At 43.5% G+C, this 17,782-nt stretch overlaps 1 protein-coding gene across 1 annotated transcript in view; it reads right to left on the bottom strand.

Moving 5' to 3' along the window:
- Positions 1 to 998: 998 nt before the first annotated feature.
- Positions 999 to 17,782, bottom strand: part of LOC140692908 (uncharacterized) — a 417,598-nt gene continuing 400,814 nt past the window's right edge. Inside the window, exon 7 of the mRNA XM_072957117.1 lies at positions 999 to 1,520. Coding sequence (XP_072813218.1) covers positions 1,272 to 1,520 — 249 coding nt within the window. The 3' untranslated portion in view covers positions 999 to 1,271. The remainder of the gene's footprint in view (positions 1,521 to 17,782) is intronic.

Below are 17,782 nucleotides of genomic sequence, written 5' to 3'. Positions count from 1 at the left end.
CTGGCACTGAAGGTGAAGGGCAGGGACACACTGATAAAGGGCTGAAATCCAGAATATACCAAAATTTCTTTACACTCAACAAGAAGGATGAATAACCTGATTAAAAAATGAGCAAAATGCCTGAACACACACCTCATCAAAGAAGAAATCTGGATGCCAAAGAAGCCTTTGGAAAGATGCTCCACAGCACCTGTCATCAAGGGGATGCAGACTGAAACAGCGAGATACCACTGCACACCTGTCAGAACTGCCAAAATGCAGAACACTGACAGCACCGAATGCTGGTGAGGATGTGGAGCACCAGAAATTATAATGCATTGTTGGTGGGAATGAAAAATGGCCCAGGTACTTTGGAAGACGGTCTGGCAATTTTTTACAGAGCTAGACGTAATTCTAACATATGATCCGGCAACTGTGCTCCTTGGTGTTTACTCGATGAAATGGAAACTTATGTTCACACACAAATCTGCATACAGATGTTAATAGCAGCTTTATTCATACTCAACAGGATTCAGAAGCAACTAAGCTCTTCTTCAGTAGGTGAATGGATAAATAAACTGTGGTCCCGCCAGAAAATGGACTATTATTTGGTGCTAAAATGAAATGAGTTATCAAGGAATGAAAAGACATGGAGGAACCTTAAATGCATATTACCAAGTGAAAGAAGCCAATCTGGGAAGTTTCAGCAACTGTCTGATTCCAACTGTATGGTGTTCTGGGAAAGGGAAAAACACAGAGACTGAAAGATCAGTGGCTGCCAGAGGCTAGAGGGGAAAGAGCAATGAATGAGGTGCAGCACGGAGCATTTTAAGGTCACTAAGACACACGACTCTGTATGATGCTGTGATGGTGGATACATGTCATTGTACATCTGTCCAAACCCACAGAGTGCACAACACAATGTGTAAATCCTAGTGTCAACTATGGGCTATGGGTGATGATGACATGTCAGTGTAGGTTCACCCATTGTCACAAATGTACACTCTGGTGCAGGTGTCAATATTGAGGAGGCTGTGGGGGCAAACTGCAGTTCATACACCCAATCCAGCCCCAGCCACTGCTGTTAATAAAGCTCTATGGGTGTGTGGACTATCTGGCTGTTCTGGCATCTAAACAGTAGAGCTGAGCAGCTGCACCAGAGATCAGGAGGTTTTCAGACCCTGAAATATTTACCCCCAAGCCCTTGAAAGGAAAAGTCTGCTGAGCCCTGTTCTAAATGAATCAAGATTCACCCTGATGAGGCAGGACAGCAGGGCCCAAACCAGGCATGGTTAATGGGGCTGAAGCAATGTTTTAGTTCCAACACATTTGCTGAAGTCCTGCAAGTCCAGTGACAGACTGTAGCCAGGAAGCGTCTGCAGGAGGAGTCGGGAGCAGGCCTTCCCGCCAGGCTCCGGGATGCCGGGGGCCGCGTGCCGCACGGGGGCCACCCGCTTGAAGAAGGTGGACTTGCAGTGGAAGCCGATCAACTCGTAGAGCTCGGAGAGGATGCTGCACGGCTGAATTTTCTCCTCAGAACGCTGAAGCACAGGGAGAAAAGCAACAAGCATCTGAATGAAACACGTAAGTGAAAAAAGACCCATAAAAATGGTTTTCCCTTAAAACAGAGACCCGATGACACAGGAAGGAAGAGGAAGGCTGACTTAGTGCACTGATGGGACCGGATGCAGAAACGCAGGGAAGCAGCACTGTGCAGACACTCCAGACCCCCTCTGGGCCCCACCTCTCCGCATTCCACCTGTCCCTTTACTAGAAAAGCCCGTATTCCCTGAAATAGAGGAATCTGCTACCTAAACATGGGACACAGAGAAGGGAAAGAGGAAGAGGAAGGGAAAGTAAAGGAACAACAGTTCATCTAGACCCTAGGGTCTGGGCGGGACTTTCACCAAACACACAACTTCTCAAAGCACAGAGCGCACAGGGAGAGGCTGACAGAGTGACTGCGACTTCTGCTCCTAAAGCACCCAGCTACCTGTCAGCACACGCTGCGCCCATTACTGAATCATTACAATCATCTCAGAAACAACTACTACCCCGGCTCACAGGCAAGGAAATCTGAAACTCGGGGAGGAATTATTATCATCCTGGACAAAGTCCCACAGCCCAGTAGTCTCAGAGCCTCCGGCAGACCCTGGGCTAAAATGCTCCTCATCACCACGGGCCCTGAGACTCAGGCTGAGGCCACGTCAGGTCTGCACGGGCCCAGAGCACAGTCTGTGGGACAGGGAATGCTCCCACTCGAAGTGCCAGGTCAAGGCCCTCAGGAACTTGTGTAATGAAACCAAATCCCCAAACTCATTTCCAACCCACTGCCCTGTCCGGGAGGACTGCTCGGCACAACTGCGCTGTCACCTGTGCACAGGCTGAGCAAGGGGCCCAGACAGTGATGTGACATCCCAGTGGAAGTGGCTCGGAGACCACTTCATCACAGGACAGATTCTCCCGGCTTCCAACGTTAACTCTCCATTCCATTTCCAACTGGAAAGTAAGTTTAGACTTGTTTTCCTCTCTTAGAAACAAAGAGAGCGGTAACATCAGAGGGAAACTCAAGACAGAGGAAGAGTCTCCTGGTCATTTGCAAGGATAGGCCGGGGAGGGAACAGAGACAGGGATCAGAAAGACCCGTGTTCCAGTCCAAAGTCTGCACGTCACTCGCTTTGACAGTTTCCTTTTTAATACAGGTGATAAAATCTAATTATGATTTTTGGGAAAACTAAATGAAATAACGTATTCCACTAGCATAGGTGTAAAATCCTCCATGAGTGTTCCAGAAATGGACGTGATCGTGGTTAGTTACTGTCTGCCAATTCTTGTGTTCTCAGCTCACATCACCCAACCAGAGATGTGCGAGAGATTGCCTCACCAGCCAGCAGCCTTCTCCAACTTGGAAACTTACAGTGTCCGAAGAGCAGGCAGTGTTGGATGCTTTGCGGCACTCTGGAGGTAGCACTCCAGTGATGACTTTAAAAAGCTGGGGAGAATTTAGGGGACCATACAGTTCAAATACAGAGTACTCATTCCATGTCTACAAATATTCATCTCTAGCCATGATGAGTAAGAGAGGAAATACATATTCAAACATACATCATTTTCCCACATAAGTGCATCAAAACAATTTGGAAAGAGTGTAACTTTCTTCTCTAGATCACACAGCGGGGATTACAAGGTTTGTACTGACAGCCCTACTTGTAAATCATCTGCAAACGTAACTGGGTCCACTATCAGTCATCATAATTTGAAGGGAATGTTAGAAAAGAAAAAAGCCAAGCTAATACTCTCCAATCTTTTGTTTGGTTACGATGTCACAGAGGAGATGGACAGCTCAATAAGGAACCACTCTGCCGTGATCACGGAGCCGGGGAGCGGGATGTGCGGCAAGATGTATGACGCAGCCGCAACTGTGCCCATGATTCTAGGCAGGTACCCAAAGTCACCTTGACAAGGTGTGAAACGTTTATGCCCACGTCCTCATAACCTGACATGTATTAAGGAGAAATGGAAACTTATAAACGGCCAATACCCTTGGTGGATACACCGTCCAAAGAGCAAAGTCACAGTTTGACAACTGGCCATCCCGGTACCTTGGGATTCATTCTTGAAGAACCTTAAAAACCACTCCTCTGTCCTCAAGAAGTGCTGCCTACTAGTCCTATCTTTGGCTCATGGATACCACATGTTGAAGTGAACTTCAATGTCTGCACAGATTTGACTGTCTTTCTCCAGGTTCACTTGTCCATTCTGAAGAGGCCTGAGCTAAGTCCAAATTCCTTAAGATTAATTCCCTCCAGTGACAACTCAACGAGCCTGTAATTACAAGCCAACTGAACAGGACTGTCCTCAGCGAAAAATGTCACCAACCCTTCACTGCTTTCTTAAACTCCTCTCCTGGTTAATTGCAACATACTAACACCACCCTCCACCAAGTTCCCCAACTATGTCAAATAGAAAGTAAGGTCCATAAAAGAGGAGACAACTCCATAGTCACCTTTGAATTCCTAGCATAAAGTAATGTCAATAAATAGAACTATGATTATGGCTTCTTTCCTTTAAAACCTTTCTGGTTATTTAAATGAGACCATGGAAGGGAGGTGTTTGAGTCCAGTATCTTGATCCAGAAGACTCTGGAGGCCTTTTTCAGAATGGCTGTCCACTGATTCATTCAAAACACACCTTCTCTTTCCGGGAGGAGCTGTGATTTTCTGCCATGGGTTTGTGGTCACTCTCATGCCAGAACAGCTTTAAACTAAATCCTTACTTTGGATATGTTATTTTTCCCGCTTCCAAAAAATTTTACTTTCCTTACTTCCTTGCCTTGAGGAATGCTTTTATTCTTTTCTTTCTAATTCAACCTTTTATAAAGCAGGATTCTCAGGATGTGTTTGGCCTTATATAAGAACAGCCATCCAACTCCCAGTGTGAGAGGCCACAGGCTCACCTCCTGCCCTCCTGCCAGGGCAACTGAAACTCAGTTCAGGAGCCAACCGGCACCCCAGGGCTTCTAAGGCTGACGTATCTCCCAGAATCCCTGCTTTCTGGTTTGTCTTGGCTTCTGAGAATTTCCCCTCACTTTCTTGACAATTAGCTGTGCAGCTTGAAAGATGAGGAAGGAAGGTTTTATTTCTTAATCAGAATTTAAAGGAACTTATGTAATGAAGCTTTTCACGAGTTTCTAGAACCCTCCATTGCTGAGACAGAAAACACACAAGATATTTTCTAAATTTAGCTATCATGTGCATTTTTTCTTTGCTTTTGTTTTGTTAACTGCTAATAGACATTTTTTAATTAAAAAATAAAATAAGGTCCCAAATAAGATAGAAAATTGAAGGGGCAAACAAAATTAAAGAGCAAAGACAGAAAAATGATAAGTACTCTACAAAGTTAATAGAATAAATACACTATGGATCAGACCAGCAATTCTCAGTAACAGCTAATTGAAACCTGACCATGAGGTAAAACGTCTCTCCTGTCAGGAGATGACCAACAGAAAATAGAATTAAATCAACAACCTAAAATTCTAAGTCTGGCGAGGTATAGAAGTCTACCAGCTAAGTGTGTCTTCTTCTGGAAAAGAGGGAGACTCACCAGCTCTTTTCTGTGGAGCCTGAGCCCAGGGGAGGACAGTGAAGTGTGTTCTGTAAGTACCCAATTAGCAAAGTGAGTGATGAATAAAGAGATGTGAGCTTTGATGAGAGATGATACTACTATTCACTTGTCCTGTAAAGTATGTCTTCGTGTTCAGAGATCAATATCTCAGCAGGAAAATGCACAGCCCGGGATCAGACCACTTCTGTGATTGTGACACTGCACTTAGATGTCTCAAGGGCACCTCCAACTCCACCTGCAAAGAGCTAACTTCACGGTGTTCCTCCCATAGCCATCCTGCCCAGGGCCCTTGGTCGGGGGCAAGGTCTCCCTGCCTCTCCCAGCTCAGGCCAATCACTCACAGATGTGACAAGACCCCTCCTTCAGGGGCAAATTTCCTCAGTCAACGAGATCCACCACCCACACCTCTCCTACCAGGTACTCACTGGCACTCCCTCAGCACTGACTCTGTGCTGGGGACCATGCTGCACACTGTGCACACGTTATCTCACTGGATCTACACAGCAGTCCTGGGAGTTCGGTACATCACTGCTTCTATTGATTAGATAAATTGTTTCACTTCCTTGGGTGTGTCATCCAAAGTGACACGGCTACTGAGCCACAAACCTGGGACTGAAAATCACTTGAAAATTGAACACTGCTACACCTCGCAGCCACCCTACTCTGACTCATCACATCACCTCCTGCCGAGCCTTCTAAATGTTTCTAAGCATTCTACAAGACAAAAGTGATCTACGAGAGCATCGCACTAGCCTACTTAAAATCTGTCAATGACGGTCCACTGCTCTTAGGAGAAAGCCCCACCGGGCCTGAGCACAGCCCAACGGCCCGGCATCCGCTTTCCCTGCGCGGCCGCGCCGCCTCACCCACCACGCAGCTCTACACGTGCAGCGTCCAGGACAGGGATGCTGACTCCGTACAACCCGGGGCTCGTCTCACTCAAACAATGATCACCCTCTTCAGTGGTTACCTTCTTCAATACTGAATCTCAGAAAAATATTTTCTCTGGATGAATCAATATCTTTTTCCTTACAACTTCCCATCATTGATAATGAGCTCCCCCCAAAAGAGAGAAGACCTAATCCTCAGTCTCCTTATCTGTAAAGTGCAAATAACAGGGAAATATGAGAGGTTTTATTAGAAGTAATATTCATGTGAGGCTGCGGGACAATTCCCAACATACAGTAAGTACTCAATATGTGCTTACTTAATATTAATAAGAATAGATTACATTCCAGCAACCTTAAATCAATGCTTTATGGCTTTGTCTAAAAGACTACCGACAAACTGTTGGACGAACTGTTTTGAGCAGATCAGCACAAGTGTACTGGGCGAGGTAAGCGCTGACTCCAGTTACAGCTGCAACCAACCAGCACTACGGGGTGGGAGCAGTTTGCTCAAACTCTTACATGTTGCTTGAGCATTTAGTTGCAGTTATTGAATAAAGACAGGTATTATTTACTCAAAGCTCCTGAAACATAAATCTTCAAAGATTGATGCAAATTATGTTTCAAGTACAACACTCTCACTAGAAATTACTTGAAAATTATAGTCTTAGCTCCTCCGCACATCAAAACAGCATTTTCCTAATGTATCTGACTATGTACTCTGAAAGGATTGTTTAAAAGAAATTAAGATGAAGCCATCCTGAATAAGATCTCAGTATCATCTACACAAACCCCACCCAAAGTCTCATTTCTCACTTCCACATAGGTGTTCAGATGGCTTAAGCTGGGTCTTGGTTTCTTATGACATGGGGGTGGGAAGAATTGTGGATAGATCAATGTAGCAAATATAAACCTAGTGTATTTGCTATGTAGGAATCCTAGAAATAAATAAATTGATATATATAGTCCCACCCTTATGAAGCTAAGCCGTTCCATTTACAACTGCATAAAAAATAAAATGAGAGATACATTTAACAAAAGTTTACAAGATTTGTACATTGAATATTTTGAAGTATCACCAAAAAAATTTTAAAATAACTTCATATATGGAAGGCATCCCATGATCATGCAATGGTAGAAAATATTGTTAAAAATGTTAAGACTTCCCAAAGTAATCTACATATTTAATGGAATCCCTATCAAAATTCCAGCTGACTTCTTTGCAAAAATTGAAAAACTGATCCCAAAATTCATATTGAAAGCAAGGGACCCAGGTCAGCCAAAACAATCTTGAAAAAGAAGAGCAAATTTGGAGGACTCACTCAAAGGTTACAGCAAATCTATAGCACTCAAGTCATTATGCTTCTGTCATAAGTTTGGATGCAGAAATCTATGAGACACAATAAAAAATCCTGGGGGGAAACTTACATTTACAGTCAGTTTTCCAGAAATGTGCCAACAACACTCCATTGAAAGTATAGTCTATCCAACAAATGGAGCAGAGACACCTGGGTATCTGAAGGCAAAAGAATGAATCTGGAATCTGGACCCCGTATTTTATATAACAAATATTAATTCAAAATGGATCACAGACAGAAACGTAAAAACTAAATATATGAACTTTCTTAAAGAAGACATAGTATGAATCTTTGTGGTCATAGGATAGGCTATGGCTTCCTAGATACAATACCAAGAGCACAAGTGATAAAACAAAATAGATAAAATGGACTTCATCAAATGAAAATCATTTGTTACAAAGGACAACATCAAGAGTGTGAAATGAAAGGGGAAAGGGGTAGCTCAAATGATAGAGTGCGTGCTAAGGAAGAAAAACAAAATGAATAAATCTAATTACCTCCCCTATAAAGAAATTGTTTTAATGTTTAAAAAAATTAAAGTGAAATGACAATCTGCAGAATAGGAGAAAAATCTTGCAAAGCATATATCTAATAAGAGACTAGTATCCAGGATATAAAACAAATGCTTACAACTGAACAATACAAAGAAAATCGACCCAATTTTTTAATTTGCCAAGGATTTAAATAGATACACAATTGGCCAATAAGCATCTGAAAAGATGGTCAGCATCACTAGCGAAATCAAAATCAAAATGAGATCTCATTTTAAACTCACTAGGATGGTTATAATCAAAACATGGACAATAACAAGTGTCAATCAGGAGGCAGAGAAATGGATACCCTCAATATGCAGCCGTTGGAAAGGGGCAATGGTGCAGTTTCTTTGGAAGAGCCCGATGTTTCCTCAAAAGGTTAGAGTTATGTGGCTGAGCAATTCCACTCCTACATGTAGAGTCATCCTTCAGTGTCCTCGGGGGGTTGGTTTCAGGAACCCCCACCCTGGATACCATAATCCAAGGATGATCAAGTCCCTTTGCAATCAGCCATCTGGATCCATGAAGTGGAAACTACAGATATGGTGGGCCAACTGTACAGCCAACAGAATGGAAATGTATTCTCACAAAAACTTGCACATCAATATTCATAGCAGTATCATTCAGAGTAGCTAAAAGTCACTAAAAATATACATCCATCAATGAATGGATAAACAAAATTACCAAGAATAGTCCCACAAACTTTTGGTAATTGAATCTTTGACAAAGGAGGTGAGAACATACAATTGAGCAAAGACAGCCTCTTCAGCAAATGGTGCAGGGAAAACTGCACAGCTGCATGTAAATCAATGAAGTTAGACTACCCCCTCACAACATACAAAAAAATGAATTCAAAATGGCTTAAAGACTAAAAATTGTAGACAAGACACTATAAACCTCTTAGAAGAAGACATAGGCAAAACATCTGACATATATCTCAACAATATTTTCCAAGAGCAGTCTACTATAGCAATAGAAATACAAGCAAAAATATACAAGTGGGTTCTAATTAAACTTACAAGCTTTTGCACAGAAAAGAAAACAAAAATTAAAGCAAAAAGACAACCTATGGAGTGGGAGAAAATAGTTGCATTAAATGAAAGTGACAAGGGCTTAATTCCCAGAATATGTAAACAGCTTTTACACTTGATAAAAAAGAAAAACAAACAATTCAATCCAAAAATGGGCAGAAGACCTAAAGAAACATTTCTCCAATGAAGACATACAAATGGCCAATAGGCACATGAAAAAATGCTCAATATCATTATCAGAGAAATGCAAATCAAAACTGAAAACAAGTATCACCTTTCACCAGTCAGAATAGCCATCATTCAGAAGTTCATAGACACTAAATGCTGGAGAGGCTGTGGAGAATTGGGAACACTCCTACACTGTGGTGGGAATGCAGTTTGGTGGAGCCATTGTGGAAAACTGTATAGAGGTTCCTCAAAAGACAAAACCTTGGGGGCCCAGATGACACAGCAATCCCACTCCAGGGCATATATCCGAAAGGAAACGTAATTCAAAAAGACAGTTTCACCCCAATGTTCACAGCAGCATTATTTAAAATATCAAGACATGGAAACAACCTAAATGTCCACTGACAGACGACTGGATAAAGAGGTTGTAGTATATATGTCCAATAGACTACTATTCAGCAATAAAATAATAATAAAATAATGCCATTTGCAGCAATATGAATGGACCAGGAGAATGACATTCTAAGTGAAATAAGCCAGAAAGAGAAAGAAAAATACCATATGAGATCGCTCACATGTGGAATCTAAAACAAAAAAACAAACAAAAACAAAGGAACAAAAAGATAAACTTATCTACAGAACAGAAACAGACACAGAGACATAGAAACCAAACTATGGTTACCAGAGGGGAGAGGGTGTGGAATGAATAAATTGGGAGTTCAAGATTTGCAGATGCTGAGTATGTATACAATAAACAGCAAGTATATACTGTATAGCACAGGAGAATATATTTAATAACTTATAGTAACTTATGTTTAAAAAGAATATGAAAATGAATGCAGGTATGTTCCTATTTAACTGAAGTTTTGTGCTGTACACAAGAAACTGATGCAACACTATAAACTGACTAGACTTCAATGAAAATATTTTTAAATAGACCAAAAACGAAAAAAAAGGAAAAGGATATTATCAAACAAAAAGAATAATGTACTGATTCAGGCTACAATATGAATGAACTTTGAAAATTTATGCTAAAATAAGCCCGTCACAAAAGGGCAAATAGTGCCCTTTAAGGTGAACTGTATCTAAGCATTTATTGTACTACTCCTGTAAATTTTCCGGAGTTTTGAAGTCTATCAATATCAAAATAAAATGTATTATTCATTAAAAACTTAAAACCCTTCCTCACAGGAGGGCTTTAATTATTAAATGCAGAAAAGCATGTAAAACTCTTGGAACAACAATTTTCACGTCCACACACAGTCACTGCTGTCACTGCCACTCAGAGTGTGGTGCCAGCGCTGATGAGAGCTGCCTCCACTCGCTCCCCTGCAGAAAGGAGTGAAGGCCTGAGCTCTGACAGGCAGGGTGAGCGTGAACCTGAGTCATACACAGCCACGTTCCAGACTCTGCGTTACCCAACTTTCTTATACAAACTGCAACATGTAATGTAAACAATCTAGAGGGATGTATCTTACAACACAGGGAATACAGACAATGTTTTACAGTAACTATAAATGGAGCATCTATTGTACACCTGAAACATATATTTTAAATCAGCTATGTCTTTATAAAAAATTAAAAAATAATTTAAAAATGTTATCCCTTTAATATTCAATTTGGTTTTTAATTAACTACTAAACAGCTTAGAATATATAAAAGCATTTAAGTGTGATGTTTGTTTACATATTTATTTACTTCAGCCTCCTGCTAAAAGAGAAATTAAACAATTTTTTAAACACAGCTTAACAACCATAACAACAAAAAGGCAAAACTGAGAGTGAAGAGAAAATGGAGATTCAATACTTAAATGAAACCAGGGGGAGGTAAACTCATAAAAATGGATTCCATGAAGTCAGGGCAAGTGTTAAAGGCCGACTAGAAATTCAGCTGTAAGATTCTTGGCAGCTAAAGCAAAAAGAAAAAGATGATGGGGCAGGTGGTAGAGCGTGTGCTTAGTGTGAACAGGGTCCTGGGTTCAAGCCCCAGGGCCTCCACTAACAGATAAATATACCTAATTACCTACCCCCCAAAAGAGCCCCAAAGAAAAGAAAAAGAGAAATTTCTTTCCAAAAAAATCCTGATATTAAATTTGGATTAAATACTTTAAAAATAAAAGAAAAATAGAAAAGATGAGTGACACTGTGAACAAAAACCCCAGCTGGGCTAACAAGCTAAGTCACAAATCTAAGTGTGATAAGTGTCGGTTTACTGATCTAAGTTTTGCTGGGCTAACTCGTAAATCTGAAGTTCAGTGTCAGTTTACTGGGCTAACAAGCTAACTCGTAAATCCAAGGTCAACAATTGTCAGTAACGTGATCTGTTCCAAATTGATAAGCTTCAGTGTACTGATTCCTTGCTTTTTGTTGTTCGAGCCTTATTGGCTAAAAGCCACATACTTGTAATTAACCCTATAAAACCTCATGTGCACGTCTTGGATGTGCTCAGGGCTTGGGAACAGAAGCCCCTCTGAGCCCGCTGGCATAATAAATCTCAGTACTCCCACCCTCTGAGTGCTGCTTATTTCTTGGCTGGCCTGTTGTTTCCGTAACAACACAAGCGATAATGCCCGTGAGATAAATCTGCAATGGCTGCTGGCAGGTCCCCATGTCTCATGTGGGAAAATCTGAAACATATTTCTCACCACTCAGAGTCATCCTCAGCCCACCCCACATCTCCCGCTGTTAAATGCAGGAACACACGCAGGGCCCGGCCTTTGCTCTCTCTGTGTCATCACAGTGAGACAGGATGGAAGGGGGCAGAGCAAGCCATTCAAGAAAGACCACAGCAATTAACATCAAAATGGTGGAGAATTCAACCCCCAATAGGTCTTGAGGCTCAGGATGAAGAGATTTAACTTCTAGTAGATCCTGAGCTTCATTATACACCCATTGTAATAGTAACATGGTGAATAACACGGCCCCAGGCACCATGGCCGTCACAAGGCTAGCCACAAAAGGTCAAAGGGTGGAAAATGGCCAACTCCCTGGAATCCCAGCCCCTTGCCCTAAGGCTGGTCCTTCTACTTATTAGCATATGAAACCACGAAGCCCAAGAAAAGGAGCAACACAGAGCCACATCCCAGGAACCCCTCTCTCTACCTCTTCGGAGAAGGCCCACACTATTTCTGTGGAGTGTGTGCCTACTTTTAATCTGAGCATCAAACCCCCATACTTCGTGACATTTCTCATGCCTGTCAATGTATCTCTCTGAATAAATCTACCTTTACTCAACACTGGCTTGTTCTTGAATTCTTTACTGCATGAAGCCAAGGAACAAAATCTGGTGGGGCACATCCCAGGGGCTCAACGGAAGCCTGGGACACAGCCCTTCTCATGCCCCACATATTTTTTCTTGTATCAACAGGACTGGGATGTGAAGTGAGGTCTGAGGCCCCAGCTAAGGGACAGAAGCAGCCTCCAGGTCTCCAATTGGTGGGCAGCCTCTCCCCCATCAGGGGCCATGGGGTCTGCCTGGTTCTGTGTGTTTTTTTGTTGTGCTGACTCCCCAGTCAGAGAGATTTCTCCTTAGGCCTGGCTCCACAAAACCCTTCTCTCCAAAATACAAGCACATCATGTCACAATCCTCTTGTTCAACCATGAATTGTTCAGCCAACTTTTTCCTTCCCCAGTTAAGTACCTAAATGTCCTCCCTGCCATCCCACCACTTCTTTCTTTTTGAGAACTCTGCACTCCCCACACACCATCCTGAACGCAGGTGCCTTGCTGGCTGGGACCGAGATGTTTCAGTCTCAAACATCCTGAGTCCTTTCTCTTTCCACTTGCTAACTTAAAAAGGCCTTCCTGTGTCTCCCACCGCTCTGATTCTGAACGTCAAAAAATGCTCAGGTTACATTCACTCTGTGAATACCTCCCAGGTTTTGGCTAGGTTTCCTTCCCAAGATCTTCATTAAGGAGCTGCATCAAGAAGTTTAAAGGGGCTATTCTTACATTTGAGTGGAGGAGCCTGCAAGAAATTTAAATGGCTTTGAAGAGAGAGTAAACCAGGGACAGAGAGGTCGCAGGTCCTAGTCAACAGTGTCATGAGGCAAAATGTTCTTCAAAGGCTCAGAGTGGCTTCTGAACACGGAGTCGGCAGGGAGGAGGTGACAGGCAGTGAGTGGGGTGAGAGACACAGGGTACGGTCCCCCAGCAGGGGAAGAATTGGTTATTTTCTAGTTTTCCAATTTCTTACTACCTTTTTCTCTTATTGCCACATACCATTTCCTACGAATTAAGCATATCAATGTCAGTCATTTGGGCCACTTGGGAGAAGCTGCACGATGCCATTCACAGGGCTGGGACATGACAGCCACACCAGTCTAGGTTGAAAGACCAGTGGGGGTATTTCCATGGTAATCACGGGCATGCAGCAAACTCCCCAGCTTCAATGACCTCCTCTCAAAGTTGGCGCCAATAAAACTACCAAGCAAAATGCGTGATGATTCTGGCCAACGTCTGTTTATTAGTTAAGTGCCTGTGACACCTGCCACTTAATAGGGAATGAGTACGATCAACGAGGCCCTGTCTACCTGGCCACACGCGCCCTGCCTTCCTGCCTTGGTGCAGCAGCACAGCTTGTTTAGCTGAGATGAGCGCCCCCAGAGCAGCCCCGACGGGAAAGCTCCCAGCTCTGCACGGCCAGACGTGTTCCTTTCCTTCTCAGAGCTGATCACAATTTGCTGTCGTCTGTTTTTATGTTTATCCCTTTTGTAACTGCCTCTCCTCCGGAGATTTTGCTCAAGCAGCACAGGACCAGGTGTGTCTTGTGGCCTGCCGGATATTCTGGGCTGGGAAACAGCCGAGCCCACATCTGGCTCTGGTGCTGAACGGAGAGAGCAGAAGGCCCAGGAGCCCATGCTGAACCGAGGCCCCTGCACACAAAATTATGGTCTGACTTTGGGCAAATTACACAGTCTTTTTTACCCTGAGATTCCTCATCTGTCCATAAAAATAACTGCCCATGGCACACAGAGTTACAAGTATTAAAGGAAATCACCAAATTCACAAAGTAGCCAAGGGGCTACCAGTGCATCCTAAACAGACACATGCTGCCTTTAAGGCTCTGACACACACCAAGCGTGGTGGTCGAACAAAGTGTACACTGCTAAGTGTCAGTGTGTTAAGTGCTTCATGTGTGCTATAATAATCTTCAGAACTTACAACAAGCCCAGGAAGTAACGAATATTATCATGCCCATTTCACAGACTCACCATCAGTTTAAGAGAGGTTACATTCAAGTCCAAGGCGCTATGGTGAGTAAATGGCGATTTCAACCTGAATATGGGCCCAGGCCTGGGCTCCATCTCTGTCCCATCCACCTGACCACTGCCTATGAATTCCACCTGTCCAATACCCAAGTTGAAGCCAGCCAGCTCTTAAATGCAATGTGTGTCACCGTTTGTCAATGATGGTTCATTACCATAAACAGTTCTCAGAAAGCACTTCAGAAAGGAAAGTTGGACTCACATACCTGCCCACAAAGAAGAAGAATTCTGCCTTGCCTTCTCCTGTAACGTGCAGAAACCCTTCCCATTCACCACCGAATCCTTTTGTATGCTTCCTCCGTGTTCATGTATACACATGGCTTATTAAAGTAGAAGTTACCTGCAGTAATTCCATCTCGGTTCCATTCCAAGCTTCCAGATTATCCATAATCAGGGTAATACCATAATTTTCTGTGAATGAAAACACTACAAATTGAATGAAAATATTGCAACCATGTCACTAAACAAAGAATGCTGAAAACAAGTCATCAGCGGCTGCCGCCACCCCCCAGTGAAGACAGGCCTGCAGCCATTCACAACGGTGCCCTCTGAGCAGACTCAGAATAAGAAAGGACAGATTACTGGCCCTAGATAGCTAGGTGCTTGTCTAAAGTATATATTCAGTCAGCCCAAATGTTGGCTTCCTCCCATATATTGAAAAGCATTAAATTCATGAACTTGAGATACCTGGCTTTCTTTAGATAACAAGCAATGTTTTATTGTTCTGACTACCTGGTCTTTGTTGTAAAGCTCCTATATAATCCTAGCTTCTCCCCTACTCTTGCGAGCAGTCCCTCAGAGTGTTCTGAGAGGCGGTCATCCTGGCTCGAGTCCTTCTGACAAATAAAACATAACTCTTAATATTCAGGCTGCACGTTTATTTCAATCAAGTCCCAGAATAGACACAACTCATCAATTGTGTAATGGGACACACTGGATCAGGAACCAAAAGAGTGTAGTAGTCCCTAAGAACTACGGCTCCCTCTTTCTTCCTGTCATTATACAATCCCACCAGAACTCATTACTTTGCTGTCTGCTCCTCTGCCAACCAAACTCAGAGAAGAGTCAACTCAGCAGAGCGTCCTGCTGGGGAGAACCCCTGCAGCAGCACTGCAGGCTGCCTGCCCTCCCGCACGCTCTGACGACTGCTAGTGTCCTCCGTGGAAACCAGGCCAACAGAGCTGTTCCCTACAGCTACAAAGTCCCAAATATTAAATAAAACCTTTCATTTTATACTATATGTTACATATATGCCCATCTCTGAAAACAGCTTTGCCAGAAGCCCAAATCTTCAACATTAATCTGCAAAGGCAAATCAGGTCCCCAAGGGAAAACAAGTCTTAAGACGACGCTAAGACGTCCAAAGTCCTCTCCACGACCATAAACCAAACTGCCTGTAGGTCTGCAGCTGCAGGAGGCTACATGTCTGCTTTTAAAGCAACCCCTTCCTGCCCTCGGGTGCTACAATGCCCTTCTACGCCCTCCCATCTCAGGGTAAGAGCACCCACTGCAGAACCTTGCAGGGCAGCACTGACAGGACTGGACAATGAGGATCAGAGCTAAACTAAGCCTTCTGATGACACGAGTTGTCACTCTGTCACTTTACAGATGAAGATATATATAGAGAGAGGTGGGGTGTTATTGTTCAAAGTCACACAGATAAAAAGTGACAAAGTCTATAACTCTGCTCCTCCCTCTGGTGTGACGCCCCAACTGGGACAACCACAGGGTTCTTTCGTGCCTGCCTGACCAGTTCTTTCCTATCACTCATGACCCACCACAGGGTCTGAAATTAGCCTGCATTTGCAGCATCTTTTTCCTCCAGTTTCTCAGGAACAAGGCTGTTCGGGCCACTTTATGACTTCCAGGTCCCCGAAATCTCCGTGCTCAGGCTGCTCTTGCCTGTGCATCCGGCCCGCTGCTCAGAGGCTCTTCCTCCCCTGCAGGAGGACGTTTCTACTCTTCACAGGGACACCCCCTTAGGGGATCCCTCCTCTCGCCCTCAGCATGGCAGGTGTCCCAGGCCACATCGCGAGATGCCCCAATAGGACTGCATCTGCCCAGGTCTGCTAGTCAGACCAGCAGCCTCAGAGCCAGGGATTATGCCCAGGTCACACTGCAAACCTACTGCCCGCCTCACAGACCCCAGCCAGCAGGTCACCTGGAAGTCACAGCAAGTGCCCCACCCAATCCAGAAGCCTCTTCATTTCCCAGCACCACTGATGACTGGTTTCCAAACTTTGGTCAGTTTCGCACAAAACAACCCCTTCTACTGTGTAGCGGGTGGTTTTTGCTTCTGCACCCCATTCTTACTGAAAACGTTAAGGGAAACCAAAAAGCCTCTTCTCAACCCTTTTCTGATGATACCCTCCCACCCACAATACACATATGCTCAAGAGATTTGGATCCACGTGATTTTGTTTCCCTTACGATAAGTGGCTCAAAACACTGCGGGATTATTTTTCCTTTGAGGGTATTAGGACTCAGTTTCTCGGCTTTAATCTGTTTTTGTCTTTGTCTTCTTTGTTCCTAGCAGTTGCCACCTCTTACTCCCTTCAGCAGCCTCCCTCCCAACTTCTAGTCTAGGAAATCAGCTGTGATGAGGGGCACGGGGGCATTCACAGAAGATGCAACAAAGGCAAAGAGAGGCTATATAATTTGCCAAAGATATCACCTTCAACCCCCAACAGAGTGTGTCATGTCCCTGTGTTTAACTCTTATTCTAAGCAAGTTAACTTTTTGTAGATTATGTTTATAAAGATGAGAAATCAAAATACATACAAGGACACACATCAACTCTAAGATATTCATTAACTCCACTATTTTGTTTCTATTTATTTTATTTGTATTAAAAAATTAAGAACCCCTGCAACCAATATAACAAAATGTTACTGGGTTTTAAATACAGAATATAGAGGGGTTAAGTGTGTCATTACTCATCCTTATATGTATGTTCACAAGATAAAATTATTTGAAAGTCTCTCTCCCCTCTCCCTACTCACTACTGGCTCTCACCTGAGATCCCAGACCACACATCTAACAACCTTTCACTTTACCCACAGCTGAACTCATCAGTTTTTCCCCAGAAATCCCTCTGCAGCTTTCCCTCCTCAGAGCACAGCAGGACCATCATTTAACTCATTAATCCACCCAGAAACCTGGGCCTTACTCCATCCTACCTTCACAGACAGCTTTAAATCTTTCTTTTTACCATCTAAACATGCCTTCAATCTGTTCGCTTTTACCCACTATCCTACCGCTCAAGTGGAAGCCACCAACACAGCCCACCTGGACTCACGAGTCTCCCAAGTGGCCCCACAGCCACTCTCCCCTACTTGAGACAAATGGGATTGTGTCACTCCCATGCTTTTTGGGCTCTTTTCAGACCCACTGTTCATAGAAGAAACCCCAATTTCTTCACCTTGTGAAGGTGTTT

This window comes from Vicugna pacos, unplaced genomic scaffold, assembly GCF_048564905.1.
Source record: "Vicugna pacos unplaced genomic scaffold, VicPac4 scaffold_19, whole genome shotgun sequence".
Lineage (NCBI taxonomy): Eukaryota > Metazoa > Chordata > Mammalia > Artiodactyla > Camelidae > Vicugna > Vicugna pacos.
Note: the sequence above shows the minus strand (reverse complement) of the source record. Positions and strands in the feature narration are given on the sequence as shown.